The sequence below is a fragment of the Lissotriton helveticus genome, chromosome 6 (assembly GCF_964261635.1).
Source record: "Lissotriton helveticus chromosome 6, aLisHel1.1, whole genome shotgun sequence".
In the NCBI taxonomy this organism is placed as follows: Eukaryota; Metazoa; Chordata; class Amphibia; order Caudata; family Salamandridae; genus Lissotriton; species Lissotriton helveticus.
Window position 1 is genome coordinate 710,333,331 of NC_136067.1, and position 17,728 is coordinate 710,351,058.

General features: G+C 43.7%; 1 protein-coding gene across 2 annotated transcripts in view; it reads left to right on the forward strand.

Moving 5' to 3' along the window:
* SLC35A1 (solute carrier family 35 member A1) overlaps positions 1 to 17,728 on the forward strand; it is a 416,391-nt gene that overhangs the window by 195,373 nt on the left and 203,290 nt on the right. For both annotated transcript variants that reach the window (XM_078648192.1, XM_078648193.1), the window contains exon 6: positions 10,858 to 11,034. In XM_078648192.1, the coding sequence (XP_078504318.1) occupies positions 10,858 to 11,034 (177 nt within the window). The remainder of the gene's footprint in view (positions 1 to 10,857; positions 11,035 to 17,728) is intronic.

Sequence of the window (17,728 nt, forward strand, 5' to 3'; positions counted from 1 at the left end):
GTAGATGTAGAATCTGAGTCAGAGATGAGTGCTCTAACTGGGGATGAGGACTAGTAAAATAACTATCTAGATGACAATGGGAAGCACGAGTAGCATCCTCATGCTTCCATAATAGTGATTATACTTAATAACGATGTAAAACTGATGACTGGTATGGACCCCATCATTGAATGGATTTGGAATTTTATCACACATAGCCTCTTAGTTGGCGCGCCGGCGGGGGGGGAGGGCACAGGGAGGGGGAGTTGGGGGTGGAATGTGAATGGATCTGATGCATGGAGCATTATGGCAGGGATATATGGCTTTGTGCAATTGTCCTGTACCTGCCCTGGTCGCTGATTCTGGTAGGGGACTCTGGGACACTTGAGATGTTTTCGGTTAGTTAACCCTCCCGGGCAGTGGGGATAAGTGTCATGTAATTCCTTGACTGTATTGGAGGACCTGGTTTATGTAGACATGCTTAGACATGCTCAGCCATTCTCATGTTTGTTGTTTGTGTGGGAAAACAATAAAAAGATTTTTTTTTTTTTTAATCAAGTAGGAATACACAACAGGAATACTCGCAAGTTTCCCAGACAAGTGAATATATAAGAGTAATATGATAAACATGAATATAACGGGCTGCTACGAAGGGGGACACACAATGCGGTAAAGAAGAGCAGCATCACACGAATGCACAATGGGTTCTAGAAATATGATTTCGAGCAAGTGATCCTAGCCCAAGTTAAGGTAAAAACGTGTTCATTAGGAATCTTTTGGCTTCCAGTTTGAAAGCAGTCGTTGAAGAGATTCTGCAATTCTTAAATTACATTCTCGTGCACTGATGCCTGTCTGTGTTTGTGGGTTTACCCTTATTGCCTTACCTGGAGGGTGAACCATGGGGAAGGCTAGTCACCTAGTGGCTGTGCAGTTTTTGGCTTATTTCTCTTGAGTGCCGGTTTGCATCCGGACCTTGGGCTGATATGTTCTTAGAACTCTAAGAGGAAATTCTGACACGCACTGGCCTAGTTACTCCCTCTCACTAATCAATACATTTACAGGCAGGGCGTCCTGTTCGCTATCACTAATGAGTAGATGTAGGTGTAGAGCAGTATTATCTTGTAGAAACAAGCTGTTGCTATAGAGTTATTTATTGGTTACTTAATAAAAACCATATCAACATAAACAAAAGTAGATTCTACAAGAGAAAACTAATCAACCCTGACCTTGGTAAGAGAAACTGAAAAAAATACATTAGTCACAGTGTTGATTAGCCAAATCGAAATAATTAAAATATACAACTCTTAAAATCTGTAAAAAGAATTTTTTTTAAGTTATTAAATTACAAATCACTGTTTAACGTGATAGCAGGTGTGAATATCGACATCGATGATATACTTCTCATCAGTCTCAAAAGAGTAAACTCTTAATCGCTTTACTATGATTCAAGCCCTTTCCTTGTAGGTTATCAGCCTATGATACCACCTTAAAAAGAAAACATAAAACAAAAGACAGAAACTGAATCAATGGGAGCTGTTAATTCGAACAATAGGTCCGTAGAGCATATGATGATGATCTCAGAGTTGCAGGTATCCTCTATATTATTTTTTTTAAATGTGCCCCCTTTCCAGCTAGTGGTTTTTAAACTCCAGCTGTAATGAAAAGTCTTTTTTTTTTTTTAACAACAAGGGGTGGTGATGGACAGAGTTTCTGAATTAAGCAGAATCGTTTTTGGCCACTATAGGTGTGGCAGGGTATACTCAGACATGAGTCCCTTGCTCACTGCTCCATCAGGATTCAAGCAAGCCGGGCCGACGAGGCTGAAATGCCAGAAACCGGTCCCCGGTAGCTTGTCTCCTTTCTGGTGAAGAATTGGCTTGGTAGTTTGGTCTGCCCTGTTCCCATGATGCACTGGGCCAGGGACAGACTAATTTGCATATAGCCAGGTTCTGAGCTGGGATGGGGCAGTGAGCTAAATAACGGTGATGGATCAAGCCCTGATCTTTGGACTGGGTAAGAGTGGTCTGCTTAATTCAGACACTCTGTTCATCACCACCCCCTTTTCTGAATCGTTTTTGGCCACTATAGGTGTGGCAGGGTATACTCAGACATGAGTCCCTTGCTCACTGCTCCATCAGGATTCAAGCAAGCCGGGCCGACGAGGTTGAAATGCCAGAAACCGGTCCCTGGTAGCTTGTCTCCTTTCTGGTGAAGAATTGGCTTGGTAGTTTGGTCTGCCCTGTTCCCATGATGCACTGGGCCAGGGACAGACTAATATGCATATAGCCAGGTTCTGAGCTGGGATGGGGCAGTGAGCTAAATAACGGTGATGGATCAAGCCCTGATCTTTGGACTGGGTAAGAGTGGTCTGCTTAATTCAGACACTCTGTTCATCACCACCCCCTTTTCTGAATCGTTTTTGGCCACTATAGGTGTGGCAGGGTATACTCAGACATGAGTCCCTTGCTCACTGCTCCATCAGGATTCAAGCAAGCCGGGCCGACGAGGCTGAAATGCCAGAAACCGGTCCCCGGTAGCTTGTCTCCTTTCTGGTGAAGAATTGGCTTGGTAGTTTGGTCTGCCCTGTTCCCATGATGCACTGGGCCAGGGACAGACTAATTTGCATATAGCCAGGTTCTGAGCTGGGATGGGGCAGTGAGCTAAATAACGGTGATGGATCAAGCCCTGATCTTTGGACTGGGTAAGAGTGGTCTGCTTAATTCAGACACTCTGATCATCACCACTTTTCTGAATCGTAATGAAAAGTCTTGCTTCCTGTTGCCCGATTAATTCTACCGTGCAGCGTGGTAGATAACAAATTTGTTTACTGCATACAACACAATGTCTAGTTTGTATTTTCTGTTCTGGTGGGAGGCCGTGTGTGGTGGACTGGGGTGTGAAGCTAGCACTACTGCTTTAATTTTTGTGGGTGTATGTTTGTAGAACATAATGGATCTGCTGTGTGTTCTGGGTAAGTTTGCACTTCTTATGACCATTGTGTGTTATTTGTGTTGTGTGCCCATGTTACGCATGTGTCAGAAAGACTTGTACTGCTGTAACCGTATGTCATTAGTGTGTGAATACAACGCATGATTTTACCACGCGTCCTTCACCACGCAATGCCTTTACCAAGCATTGCCATTACCACGCAGTTATTAGCACGCATGCCTTTATAACCAAATTGTAAGTATATATCAGGTAAGCGCAACCCTCTTCTGGGTGCCCCCACAGACATCCATGGCATGCTGTATTTCACGTCTCCTGAAGGTTTGTCCGACTCTTACACTCTCTTTCCCTCTCTTAGCAGTCAAGCTGTTTCTAGGGCTTTCAGGACAAGTACACAGATCTTCCAACAAGGGATCCAGACTCAGATTATGTCCCCTCACCTCTTGGAAGGAGGCTTGTAGGCCATCTTTGGTAACACAGCTGGGTATTCTGCAAATCACTCTATTCTTTGATGACTATAGATTTGGAAATGTAACAATAAGTGGAATAATGAGTTCCCACTTTTATACACCAAAAACAGACAGTAGTTATGTATACACTCCTCAGCTTCATATCTTTTTGATATCGTTCTGCTTTTAAGGGTCCTCCCAGGCACACCCTTTGTGTGGAGTGATGTCTCTCATATCAACGTAGTCTCTGGCATAGAGCACCCACAACAGACCACAAAGAGGTGTGAGGTTTCTGCACCTGGCTGTCATCCGCCGACTGAAGGAGTTAAAATGTTAAAGACAAAAGTGCTAACCTCACACCTAAAGGTTTTCCTCACTGCACAGCAGAGTCTGCAGTCCCAACTCTCACTCCTACATTCCACCAAATGGCAGTGCTCAAGAAGACTAATAAGCAGCTCCTTGCCAAGTAAAATGTCTAATGGAATTTGCAAAGGAGCTCTACCTCAGCTCTCCTCTCTTTATTGTCTAGGTCGTAAACCCTCCCATTGCAGGAATGTCAGAATTAAACTTCTGTTGTCAGTGAAAACCACCTCACCTCCATCTTATGCAAAGGCCAGGCCTAGAGTATCCAAAATGGATCTTATAGGCTTCCATTACTCTGACTTACACATACACCATACATGTACCACACAGAATATACCTGTACAACCCAGCTGCAGTGTGTCAGAGCTAGGAACTGGTAAAGCAAAAAAGAAGTATAACTTTACACAAGTGGGCTAGTATACCTACCCTCCATTGATAGAGTAAAAGGTTTGGTCAGAGCTATGGATTCATAACATATAGTACACAGCCATCACCACTCTGTGCTAAACCCTTAACAGGGGCAGTAGTTCACTCTCTCCAAATGAGGACGCCCTTGCGATGCCTCTCTAGGTCTCAGGACAGTGTCCTGGACCTTACTAATGCTAAGAGATAGACCTAGACCTCTTCGCACATGCTACATTAGTGTGATATTAGGGCCACAATCATATACCCAGGAAACCAGATACATTCAATCAGGCACTGAGAGCATGGGAGCAAAACTGTACAACTTTCAGGTGTCATTCCCATTCAATAACAACGGTGAAAGATCACTCACAAAATACTGAAATTGTGAACCTAAACAGACCGTTGAGGGGCCCTACATGACATGTCTCACACTGGGCCCAGCTAACTCATACAGCATTAAAGTAAATATTCTGACAGAAAACCCCAGCTGTGGTCTGACTACTCATGGATCATCTGCAGTCCCCTAAACATGTAGCTTACACTGCACACATGCAGCTGAGCAGGACCTTTGCTTATTTGGTGCAGACAATGACACTAAATAGATAAACCACACTTCAAGGCTATGTGTAAGTATTTATACTCAAAGACAATGGACGTCATTAACCCAGCCCTGCCTTGAAGATCTTCACCACAACATAACCAATACACTTGATGAAATTAAAAAACAATCAAAGGATCAAAACACTCAACAAATGCTGCACCAAAAAATGTGATATGCTCAAGAGAACGAGATGACACTTAAAATGATAATGACACAATTCAAACAGAAGCAGCTGCCCATTCAAGAACGTGTTACAGGAAACAAATGATGGACGGAATGCTGACAATGCAAATCTTCTCCCCCAGTCAAAAGATCTCGGTTAAATCCATCATTCTTTTGCCCACTACGCCACCCCAGTTTGGACCCAGCCATATGCAAATCAGTCTTGACCCTGTGCCTTATGGAACAGTCCAGACCGAACTGCCAAGCCAGGTCCTCCCTGGACTGGAAACAAGCATCCTGGGACCGGTTTCAGGGTATGTCACCCTTCATCAGCCAGGCCAGCTTGAATCCAGTTGTGGTAAATAAATAAATAATACCCTATTTTTGACTAGACATATATCATAACAGATAGCTCAATAAATAAGAGTCAAGATTCGAGGTAGTAGGAGTTTCGCAGGTTTATTAGCATAAGGACAGGAACAGGACAACCTGCATAGGAATAGGATGACAGGGCCCAGCAGCTGCTGGGGCTGGATCTGGGATGAGCGCGCTGACTTTTAATAACAATACATGGGCATATATACATAACGCAAACACATAGCATTACATTGCAGTAGGCGTAGCAGTGGGTGGAGCAGAAGGTGTGACGCGTAGCAGTCGCGAAAGATAAGGGCTTAAAGAGGGTGTAACTGGGTGTGCACATAGACATGTGATGCAAATGTAACAGAATATGTCATGAATGGGCGGAAACATTGGAGGGGGCTACCTAAGGAGCCGGGACCTCTAACCTGATGGTGCGCGCAAACTGGCAATGACGTATTACTAGGAGAAGCTGGGGGCTATGAACTCTGTGCTAGGAGCAGAGACTAAAGTCTGGAGGGTCGGAGCGACATGTACCTAAACCCTATCTAGTATCTGATGTTTAGGGAACATGTTGATATGAACTAGAAGTTAGGAGGGGAAAGGCTAACTTGATTCTAAGACTGGACCATGCATTATTCTACATGTAGTGCGTGATGAAGAATATTAAATGACCATTAAATGCAGTATTTCTCTAACGTGGAGACGTGAAGGCTAGACAATGACGGAAACTATTGATGCAGTTCAGTAGCTTAGGAATGCAGAGAAGGAGGGCTGAACTGATAACTGGAATCATAACATATTCTTGGCAGACTCAGAGACTGAGCCAGGCTAGGCCGGGCACTGCGAGGCAGGGAGTAGGTGAAGGGTCGAGGATACAGGTGGGGGCTGTATCCCTCCTCAGCGAGGCTTCAGGAGACAGGAGCTGAATCTGGTGTCCGGGCCCTTTTGAGGCCTAGAAACGGGGACTTTATAATGGAATAACGTGCACACTGAGAAACGTGGCAACGTAGCTTTACATAGGCCTGATATTCGTATTATTCACGAGGACTGGAAACTGGCATACTAGAGGTGGACACAACTGTAATTGCGTCATTAATCAGACATGGGGAATGCATATGCATATTTAATCATGCACACATAACATATGATGGATGACACGTAGGGACACAGAACATGACAAAATTTACTTTTCCACACAGTGGTGCAGTGAGCAAGGGACCCACGTCTGGGCATACCCATCCCACTTAGTGGGGAAAAGTGTTACAGCAAACGAATGATGGACAAAATGCTCACAATGCAAACATTCTCCCCCAGTCGAAAGATTTGGGTCAAATCCATCGTTCTTTTGCCCACTACACCAACCCAGTTTGGACCCAGCTATATGCAAATCAGTCTTGACCCTGTGCTTCATGGGAACAGTCCAACCCGAACTTCCAAGCCAGGTCCTCCCTGGACCGGAAACAAGCACCCTGGGACCGGTTTCAGGGTATGTCACCCTTCATCAGCCAGGCTAGCTTGAATCCAGTGGCACAGTGAACAAGGGACCCACGTCACGTTTTTGGCCTGGCAGTTCAGGGCTGGACTGTTCCCATTGGGCGCAGGGTCAAGACTGATTTGCATATGGCTGGGTCCAAACTGGAATGGCATGGTGAGCTAAAAAACAATGGAATTAGGCCCAGATCTCTGTACTGGGGTGAATGTATGACATTGTTCTGCATTCTGTCCATCAATTGTTCTTTTTGCATTTGTCACCCCGAGGGAGACGGGTATGCTCAGACGTGAGTCCTGTGCTCTCCATGCCACTGGAGTCAAGCTATCCTGGATGATGAGGGCTGAAAGCCCGAAACCGGTCCTTGGATGCTTGTTTCCAGTCCAGGAAGGACCTGGCTTGGCAGCTCGGGCTGGACTATTCCCATGGGGCACAGGGTCAAGACTGATTTGCATATGGCTGGGTTCAAACTGGAAAGGCATGGTGAGCAAAAAAACGATGGATTTAGGCCCAGATCTCTGTACTGGGGTGAATGTATGACATTGTTCTGCATTCTGTCCATCAATTGTTCTTTTTGCATTTGTCACCCCGAGGGAGACGGGTATGCTCAGACGTGAGTCCTGTGCTCTCCATGCCACTGGAGTCAAGCTATCCTGGCTGATGAGGGCTGAAAGCCCGAAACCGGTACTAGGATGCCTGTATCCAGTCCTGGGAGGACCTAGCCTGGCATTTCGGGCTGGACTGTTCCCATTGGGCGCACGGTCAGGACGGATTTGCATATGGCTTGGTCCAAACTGGAATGGTATGTGAGCAAAAAAACGATGGATTTACGCCCATATCTCTGTACTTGGGTGAATGTATGACATTGTTCTGCATTCTGTCCATCAATTGTTCTCAAGAATGGCAGAGGCCAGTAAAGATGGATAAGATGAAATACAACAACACAACATCACAACAATGCAAAGATTTTCTAGGATTCCTTGAATCAAACCATATTAAAGATTTGAGACTCAATAGCAAGTTATCCTAATCGCACCCCCTATCCCTCATTCTGCGTCTCACAAAGAAGTCGACTCAACAGTCACAATAATAAAAGCTGGTAAATTAATCAAACACGTCCACAGTGCCTAATATTCTGCTGTATCCCTACTCGTCCACCTCAGTTAAGCAATTCATACACTTGTCCTGAGCGTGATGTATATCATCCACAAGTCACCTAACAAGGAAAGCGTTCCTGTCTTCTGAAACTAGAGGGTAGTTCAACCATGCCTCAATAATACAATTCTTAATCCAAGGTCAACTGCAGGCCAACAATAATCATCCTTACCAGAGTAAAATCCTTTAAACTGAAGTTACAAGACAGCTGTAACATTATGTAGGCAAATGGAGCCTACTCAGCAACTGCCAATCACTTAGTATGCACACCTCTGTGAGGAACACACTCTGAAGTCTTTCTCATCACTCTTGCTGGAGATTACTAGGCAGCTCTAAACTTTCTGGAACTATCAGAAGACTAAGACACCATAGACCACAGAACCCCAATTCTGTAGTGTGTCTTAGATAAGCCAGGGGAGAAACGGTGCCATTTCATCATGTATACATTTCCAAAGTTGCCTTCTCTTTCAAATGATGACTTCTAACACATATTTGCGTGTGTGACCATGCAGAATTTGTGTCTCTGAAACTACATTGCTTACAACTGCCCCTTAGTAAGAACATTATCACGACACCTTTAACATCACATAGAAGGTCTTGCCACATATTGTGCAGATGTTGTTATTTGCTTTCATCCATAAGGCAACGCAGCTATCAATAGATCTAAACAATGTCGGCCCGACTAAGGCCTCAGCTTGACAGCAAGGATGCTTTTTGTTATAAATAAATGTGTCCGGGTGTAGGCAGAGGAGCACTTGCAGTCATAGGGAGATAACAACACGCTAAAACCTCAGTTCAGCTGCATACTGATCCCTCTGTGAGGAAGGATGGCCATCTTGAGAGACGACCCTCCCTCCTTGCAGAGGGATCAGGAGGCAGATGAACTGATGTTTCAGCGTGCAGTGACCTTGCAATGACATCAAATGCTCCTCTGCCTAAACCCAGAAATGTTTGTTTATTTAGAACAAAACTCTCTTGAGTATGTATGTGTATATATATATATATATATATATATATATATATATATATATATATATATATATATATATATATATATATATATACAGGTCTTTATATGCCTGTATATATACATTGTTTTAGCAAGATGGTGGAACTTTTCATTCTGTTCATTGTCCTTATATTGCTAATCACTTTTATCTGATTCTGTCTATTGATCATTGCAGCACATATATTCTATACAAGAATCACAATGGTTTAATTAATATTGAAAACGCCCCTCTGGGTATTACTTGTATACTTCTCTGAGAGAAACAGCATGAGTATCTGAGCGAAAGGGTGCTAGATCTGTTACCACAATCCCTGGGGGGACTCAGGTTTATCATGTTCTGTGGTTGCTCAAACCATTTGCTTCCTGGCTAGGTCTAGGTAGCATATAGTGGCACTGTGAGCTAGCTGATCTCTAATATGACACATCTTGTGTGGGTGCACAGAATCAGTCTGGCACCATCCGTACGTTTGTTGCCCAACAAACTTGCAGTTTGTACTGGAAAGTGGGAACTACACGACACAAGAGGATGGGGATCTAGAATATAATATAGGAACTGATCAAAGCTTAAGAGAGCGTGCACATTTTCATAGAGATGTGTATGTAGCATATTTCAGGGGTTGGCTATTTCACCATTGCTCTTCAAAATATAAATAAGGCTACTAACTGAATTTTTTGCACAAAACCAGCTAAAAGTTACAACGTATACAGACAACCTCACATGCACCTCTGACTGGCTTACAACCAAGAGTCAAAACAGCATCAAAGATAGCTTGAACAGTATCGGTCCTTGGATGATTGAATGGTTCTGTTGCTTAAATCATAAGACTAGACTTCTGGTACCATGTCTGCACCAAACTACTCAAGAACCTCACTGACAAACTACAACTAGCACAGGATCCGGCGTGTTCACATATAGTCTGCTAATGAAAATAATTCATATAAGAAGTGGTAGGGATGCATTACCCTAGGGGTTCAAAGTTACACACTCCCCTTAAGAATTAGTGCACAACATAGCTACCAAATGTTCAAGAAACCTTCAGTAACCTAATTTCTGAAGAGAACTTGCAGCTGAGAAAAGAGTTTGTAAGAACCACTGAGTAGGTCTGGATAGCAAGAATGTTAATGTCTGCAATCCACAATGTACTGTAGCTTTTTCACATATGGGTATTCTTTCAAATTACGGTGAAACTTTTATAGAAAATACGCACACAACTTTTACCATACCGGAAACTGTTGTAATTATAATGAGGATAGAATTCATCATACTAACCCCCCTTGGTTTCAGATGCCACCCCGGATAAAAACATAAATATGCACAATTGCTCGTACAACCGATTACTCTTTGGTGGCCATTAGACGACAAGTGTCGTGAAACAGAAGATCCAGATAGATAAATATTCCTTGAAGGAATTTGTGAGAATACGTATTATTAAAAACAATTTCACTAGTGATAATCTGACATCAGTTATAATGTACAAAAAATAAGCTCTAAATTGAAAACACGTTTCTTATGTAAGTATAATATGATCCCGCCTCATGAAAGATTTTATTATACCAAACAGGATGGCTTGATTATCAAACCAATTTAAAAAAAATCCATGAACAAAGAGCCATTTTGATGAGCGACAGAAATAAGTTCAAGCAGAACCTAGTTGATAGTTGTTTCTTAGCACAAGAAAAGCTATGTATCTTTCTGTTCCATGACTGTTTTACTCCTGTAACCTTTGTGTGCCAACAGCTATGGCTCGAGGTGATAGCACAAGAATCCAGGTAGTCTTATAAAACTGTTCTGTTTTCTGCTTTGAGTAGCATTGGTGGTAGCACTTGCTCCAGGTCATCATGCAAGTCTTGCCCACTGTGAATGATTGCAATGGCACTGTTACCACATTATTTTGTTAATTTATACCCAACTAACTGCAATGTTTTCTTTCTTTAGGGGTGTATTTTGAAAAAGTTCTGAAAAGTTCAGAAACCTCGTTGTGGGTGAGAAACATTCAGATGTACTTATCTGGCATAGTGGTCACTTTAGCAGGCGTCGTCATGTCAGATGGCCCTCAGGTTATGGAAAAAGGATTTTTCTATGGCTATACACCCTTTGTTGGGTTTGTTATTTGTAAGTATATTTTCAGGTTTTGGCCCTTCCATAGTGGTGTGAAAATTGATAATGTTTTTGTTTTTTACTGTGCTTCAATTTTTACATATGTTTCATGACATTAGGACTGCAAGTGCCCAGCTGTAGGAAAGCTCACAGACATAATAAATATTTGTAATCCTCTGCAATTAACTGCCAAGCACAATTGGTGGTGGTAGCCATATTCCGGTTGATGCTTATACCTGTACATTCTAGTAGCATTCAGTGCCCGCATGGTAACCCATTCCTACTAAGCCCTACTCCCCCTTTAGGTCAGAGCCAATGTGCTCTTTACAGCTAAGATTTGAATGCCAGAGTATTTACACCCTACAACTGAAAGTCACTAATTTCTTTAGTTTATCTAGTATCATTGAATGGCAGCAGCTACAGAACTAATGTGTTAAGTGTCTATGAAGGCCTCTGTTGGTAATGTCAGTAAGTGCCACAACCCCCAGTGACAAGGTAAACCGTTCATTTTGGTGTCCTTGAATTGTATTACCCACAGTGCCAGTCTCCATGGGTCAAGGAGTCAGGTCCACAACACTTACGATTGCCAGCCCTTGAGTGCTCCAAAGTACCAATGTACAAATATTTAATTTCTAGATTCCACAGGTGGCATGAACACCTTGAGTATCCTTGAACACCTGTGTGTGTCTCCAGAGCGTGCCCTGAGATTCTCAGCACTGCTTTGACCTCTAGTGTGCTCAAAAGGAAGATATATGTACTCCAAACCATTGTGTTGTGATGAATGCTCCTATAGATCCTGGTTAGATCTCAAATGAATTTAACCTAGCTGTTCTGATCTAGACCTCCTCACTCATTTTGAAACTATTCAAAAGTGAGGTGGGAGTGCAAGAAAGAAGCTTAGACTGCGGAAATTGAGAGAAGGCGGGTAAATTGAAAATCTGAGATAAGGTATGCTAGGATGAGACATTTTGCCCTTGAGGTAAGATGACAAAATACCCACAGCTGCAAATGCAGTCCTGCTCTATTTTATCACAGTTGTAGCTCCATCCAAATAAATGGAAGGACAAGCACTGTACTGTCTTCCTAAAGGAAAGGCTGAATGGCATACATCTATGTATGATAGAAATCCTGTGTTTTTATCAGTAGCTATCTACACTTCTAAAAGTGATAGGAAAATACTGGTAACAAATCTTTCACGATGTTCATAGAGACTGGACCAGCCACAGAGTGTGCTTGGAAACCAGACTAAAATTCAGAAGGAGAAAAGTGCTCCTTTTATTGGCAAAGCTTTTTGGATACACGGGTGCCCAGAAGATTGATTGTTTAATGCAAAATAGCAAAGACTCTGTATAGAATTCAGACGAAGATGGCATTTTCTACATACAAAGTTTAATACAGTTACCCTATCCAGAGCTATTGGGTTTACTAGTTTTCAAGATCCTGAACCCGACCTTCTAATCAATAAAAATGTCTAGCCGAGATTAAAATAATGTCTAGCTATCTCATAAATGTGGAACCATTGCTTTCACAAATGTCTCTGTAAAAAGGTGTCGGGACCATTTAGGATGGATTCCCCTTATATTAAAATAATGAGTACAAGCAAACATTTTGATATGAGTACTGTTGATATTTATTTTTCAGCACAAAAAGAGAAATAGTTTGAGAAATGCAAAGTAGGTTTTCTTCTGCCAGATCAGATCAGAACAAAAGTGGAAAACAGAGTGGATGGGTTAAGACAAAAAGGCATTTCCCCACTCCACAAAGATTGTTTTTGCTCCTGTTGCTTAGCTTCACTGCCCCAATAGTCCGGTTGGGAAACCAATGGGATCCACCTAGGGAAAGATTAAATTATATTGATCACATTGATCAAGGTGTTAACCTCACGAACTGTAGGTTCTCCCAGTGGTGGCTGGCATCTACTGGGGTGAGGGGAGGCAAAATATTATAAATAAATAAATAAAACTTACCAAAACGCGAGGTCCTCACTCCGGACCTCTTCTTTGCAGGAATTGGATGCTGAAACGCCCTTGTCCAATCCTGGCGCTGCTCACATGCAACCCAGGTTCTTCTGAAAGGCAGAAAGTAGCTTTCGGGACTGCATTTGTAAGGTGTTCTACTTGAGCTTCAAGGCACACAACTCAAGCAAGTGCCTGTTCATTGAACATATGTTGTGACTCCGTCTGTACTTCCAGAACCCCCAATTTAATCTTCATTTAATAAACTTGTTACACTCTTATAATATAGCACATCCTTGTCACTTATACACAGATGTTTGACATTATCAAACATATCCTTGATGGAGGTCCCTTCCATCTCAATATTTTTGATGATCTGTTGCAAGTATCAAGGGGATGCTAGCATTAGGGACCCCTTTTGAGGCAAGTGAATGCTATTCTCCCTCATTGCATCATCCTCACCCCTGTGTTCTACTTAAGATGAAGAGAGGAAAATCTAGAAGGGAATAAACCTTTCTTGTTGTTTTTGGCTTCATTTTGTCCTCTTCAAAAGTAATTGTGACTGGAAAACTCCCTCAAGTGTTTCATCAACAACTCTGTATGTGTGCCATCACTCACCTCCAAGCTCTCAGGAGTAATAGATACAAGTCGACACTCCATATTAACAATTATATTTTTCCTGTGATGTCATTCCAGTGAGATGATGCAGCCATTCAAAACTACTTATATACGCACACATAGACAGTTATATATCTATATATATATATATATGTAATATATTACCTACCGGCGGTCGCCAGTAGGTAGTTATAGTTAGGACCTAGTTTCCTTAGGAAATCCGTAACATTCTATTTGCAATAACGTTGGCGCCGATTGACAAATCTTCGCGAAATTTTCAAAACCCGTGGGGCGCTCGGGTCTGCTCTTATCCTGAAGGTTTGGGGTGATTCGACAAGCAGGGGCTGAGGAAAAAGGGGGGTCTCAAAACGCGTTTTCCCCATGTTATTTCCCATAGGAAATTTTAGACATGGCACAGCCCAAACTGCTGGACGGAATTACATCATATTTTGCAAAAAGGTAGCCCTTTGTTCAGAAAGTGCCCTTTTTTTTATGGCAGGGTGGGAGCCTGCCACAGCAAACTTGGTTTGCATTTTGAAAGAGCGAGCAGGGAACCCTGCTCTCTCTTTCTAAACGCAAACCAAATTGCTTTTCCACACGGGGAGCTGCATCTTAGCAGCTCCCCATGTGGAAAAGCAATGCAGGCTCCCGAGGAACGGGGGAGCCGGCGGGACCGTGGGGTGATTGGGGACGTCCCCAACGGAGAGGGCCAGCCTCGGGGGACGTTGTCCCCCGGGGCTATTAGTGGCCCGGTAGGGGCCCCCCTCCACAAAATTTAGAAAGTAAAAAAATAAACAAAGGCTGGCCCCGGGGGATGGGGTCCCCAGGGTAGATTATGGCCTCGGGAGGGGGGCCCACGCGGTCCCCTTCCCGATTTTTTCATTAAAGAAAAAAAATTAGGGGGCAGGCCCTAGGGTATGGGGTCTCCAGCGCCAATAAATTAGAAAAAGGGGGGCTTTCCAGTAAACACCCCTGGCACGTTTGCAGATGGGGAACGAATTCCCCTAGAATACTGGGGGTCCCTGGGGGCAAACTAGCCCACCAGGAACCTCCAGTATGCGCCAGGGGGCTGCGTTGCAGAGAGGTATTCTAAGGCCTCGCCCCTTTTTACACCTCTCTGCAACGCAGCTCTGTGGCCCTTAATGGAGGTAGCTGGTGGGCTAGTTGCACCCCAGGGACCCTCAGTATTCAATGGGAGTTTATCCCCCAACTTAAAACGCGCCACAGGGCGCGTTTGCACTGGGGTGAAGGGAGGGAGCGGGGCCTGAGGTGACATGTGTGCAAACACGCCCTGTGGCGCGTTTTAAGTTGAGGAATTAATACCTCTTCAATCCTGAGGGTCCCTGGGAGCCAACTAACCCACCAGGTACCTCCAGTAAGCGCCATGGGGCGTGGCTTCTGAACACCTCTCTGCAACGCAGCTCTCTGGCGCATACTGGAGGTACCTGGTGGGCTAGTTGGCCCTCAGGGACCCTCAGGATTGAGGAGGAATTAATTCTCGAACTTGAAACGCGCCACAGGGCGTGTTCGCAGACATGTCACCTCAGGCCATGCCCCCTTCCTTCACCATTGTGCAAACACGCCCGTGGCAAGTTGTAAGTTTGGGAATTAATTCTCTTTCAATACTGAGGGTCCCAGAGGGCCAACTAGCCCAACAGGTATCTCCAGTATGCACCAGAGAGCTGCGTTGCAGACAGGAGTTCAGAGGCCACGCCCCTTTTTACAGCTCTCTGTAACGTAGCTCTGTGGCGCTTACTGGAGGTACCTAGTGGGCTAGTTTGAGCCTAGGGACCCTTAGGATTCAAGGGCACTTAATCTCTCAACTTAAAATGGCCACAGGGCGCGTTTACACAGTGGTGAAGGGAGGGGACGGGGGGTGAGGTGACGTATGCAAACACGCCCTGTGGCGCATTTTAAGTTGGGGAAATAATTCCCCTTCAATCCTGAGCGACCCTGGGGGCCAACTAGCCCACCAGGTGCTTCCAGTAAGCGCCACTGCGCTGTGGTGCAGGCCGTGCCCCTTTTTACACCTCTCTGCAATGGCGCTTACTGGAGCTACCTAGTGGGTAATTTGCCCCTAGGGACCCTCTGGATTCAAGGGGACTTATTCATTTTAGATGTCATCAGTGATGTCACTGACCATGTCATGAGTATTGTAATATGTGACATCATCAGCAGTGCATTGCGGACTCGCGAGTTATAGTTAGCTGAACTAACTATAACGGGGGAATTTCAATGGTTTTGTACGAGTGAAATGTCCAGCTAACTATAACGCCCCTGAAACCTATGTTTTTTTCAGTGAATATATATATATATATATATGGCGAATCTTGTCACACAGAACAACAGATGTCCGAATGCTTGTAACAAAGAGCCGACCCAAAAGGTGCTGGTGAACAGTGTTTATTTCGTAGGAGCCAGCGCTGCCGCCATGACGCGTTTCGCCTCCAGGGAGGCTTGATCACATGACAAACAGCGTGCATCGAGCTAGACTTTTAAAGTGACAGTGCATTACATTGTGTCATAGAAATGAAGGAAATACTTCATATCATGATTGCTGCAAACATATACAACGGAATAGTAGGTAAAGCCCAAGTGGGCTATCATGATTCAAGATTAAGCAATTTACATATTTTCAACCAATTATATATGTAAATTGATAGATACAAGATAAAAACATGTGGAAATTGCAAAACTTGATCAATAAGAAACACTAACATATATATGCACACGATAAGTAAATTCATCTATGTACATTCTGAAGTGTTAAAACCCAAATATTCCGATATGTATAAAAGAATATAATATTTACAAATAGTGCAAATAATGAGAATCCGATAGCAGCAAATGGATGACGCAATAAAAATATGCATTCAGAATTGGGCCCAAGTGGGCAAGTCACAATAATAGTCATAGGCATATAAAGTGCATAATGTAAAGTGCAAAGTTTAGCAAAGTGCAAAGTATTAATCATTAGTGATTCCAAGGTTAAAATCAGAAACGGTTATATACTGAAGATAAAAAAGAGAAAAATTCATCGTATGTACATCAGGAAACAACTTTACAGGGAACAGTTCAATGATTATTAAAATATCCGGACAGGCATGGGCAGGCATAAAAGTTGATTCTAGAGGCAAGTATAAAGGTCTTCCCTGTCATTGAGGCCATTCGGATTTTTGGTGTTCAATTCCAGAATATATCGAGTCTCCAGGAGACGGAGCTTGGCCTCACGGTCACCTCCTCTCCTCCAGGCCTCAACACAATCAATTAAAAAGAACAGAAGTAAATCAGGGACACCTAGATGTTTGTCCTGGAAATGCCTGGCAACCGGATAATTTTGGTCATGTCCAGAAATTGCCCGTATGTGTTGGAGTATCCGCTTGTGGGCGGGCAGCTTAGTGCTGCCCACATATTGTAGCCCACACGGGCACTCCAACACATAGACGGCATATTCTGTTTTGCATGTGAGCCACTTAGAAATGGCGGTAGGATGCTCGAAAAAAGGACTTTTAAAATGTGTCCTATTGCTGCCAAAGCGGCAGGCCTTACATTGGGGGCAAGTCTTAAACCCTTCTTCAATGCTGACCAAGTGGTAGAAATCTTAGGTTCTAAAGTATTGTTAACCAGAGCCTTGGACATTGAGGGGGATCTTCTGAAAGTAAGAATCGGTTTAGTGTCCACCATGTGACCAATCACAGGGTCACTGCGAACTAAGTTCCAATTTCTATTGATAATTTTACGAAGAGCCCCGTGTTGTCGGTTAAATGTTAAAATAGCTCTGGAGGAACAAGTTTGAGCATCCTTGGTCACATCATTATTCAGTTGAGCATTCCTCATTCTGGGTATTAATGCCTCCTGCCTGCTCACTGAGTTGGAACGTATGATAGCCTTGGCCAAAATTCCAGTGGAGTAGCCTCTTGCCAGGAAGCGTAATCTGCATGCCTCCTGCGCAGCCGCGCATTCGGCATCTGTGCTGCAGATTCTTCTTATTCTGAGCATTTCCCCAAAGGGAATGCTCCGAATTAAGTGTGCTGGGTGTTGACTGTTGGAGTGCAAGATAGTATTCCCTGCACTCGGCTTCCTGTACAGTCTGGTGTTAAGACTAGTACCCTCCACAAGTACCTCAACATCTAAGA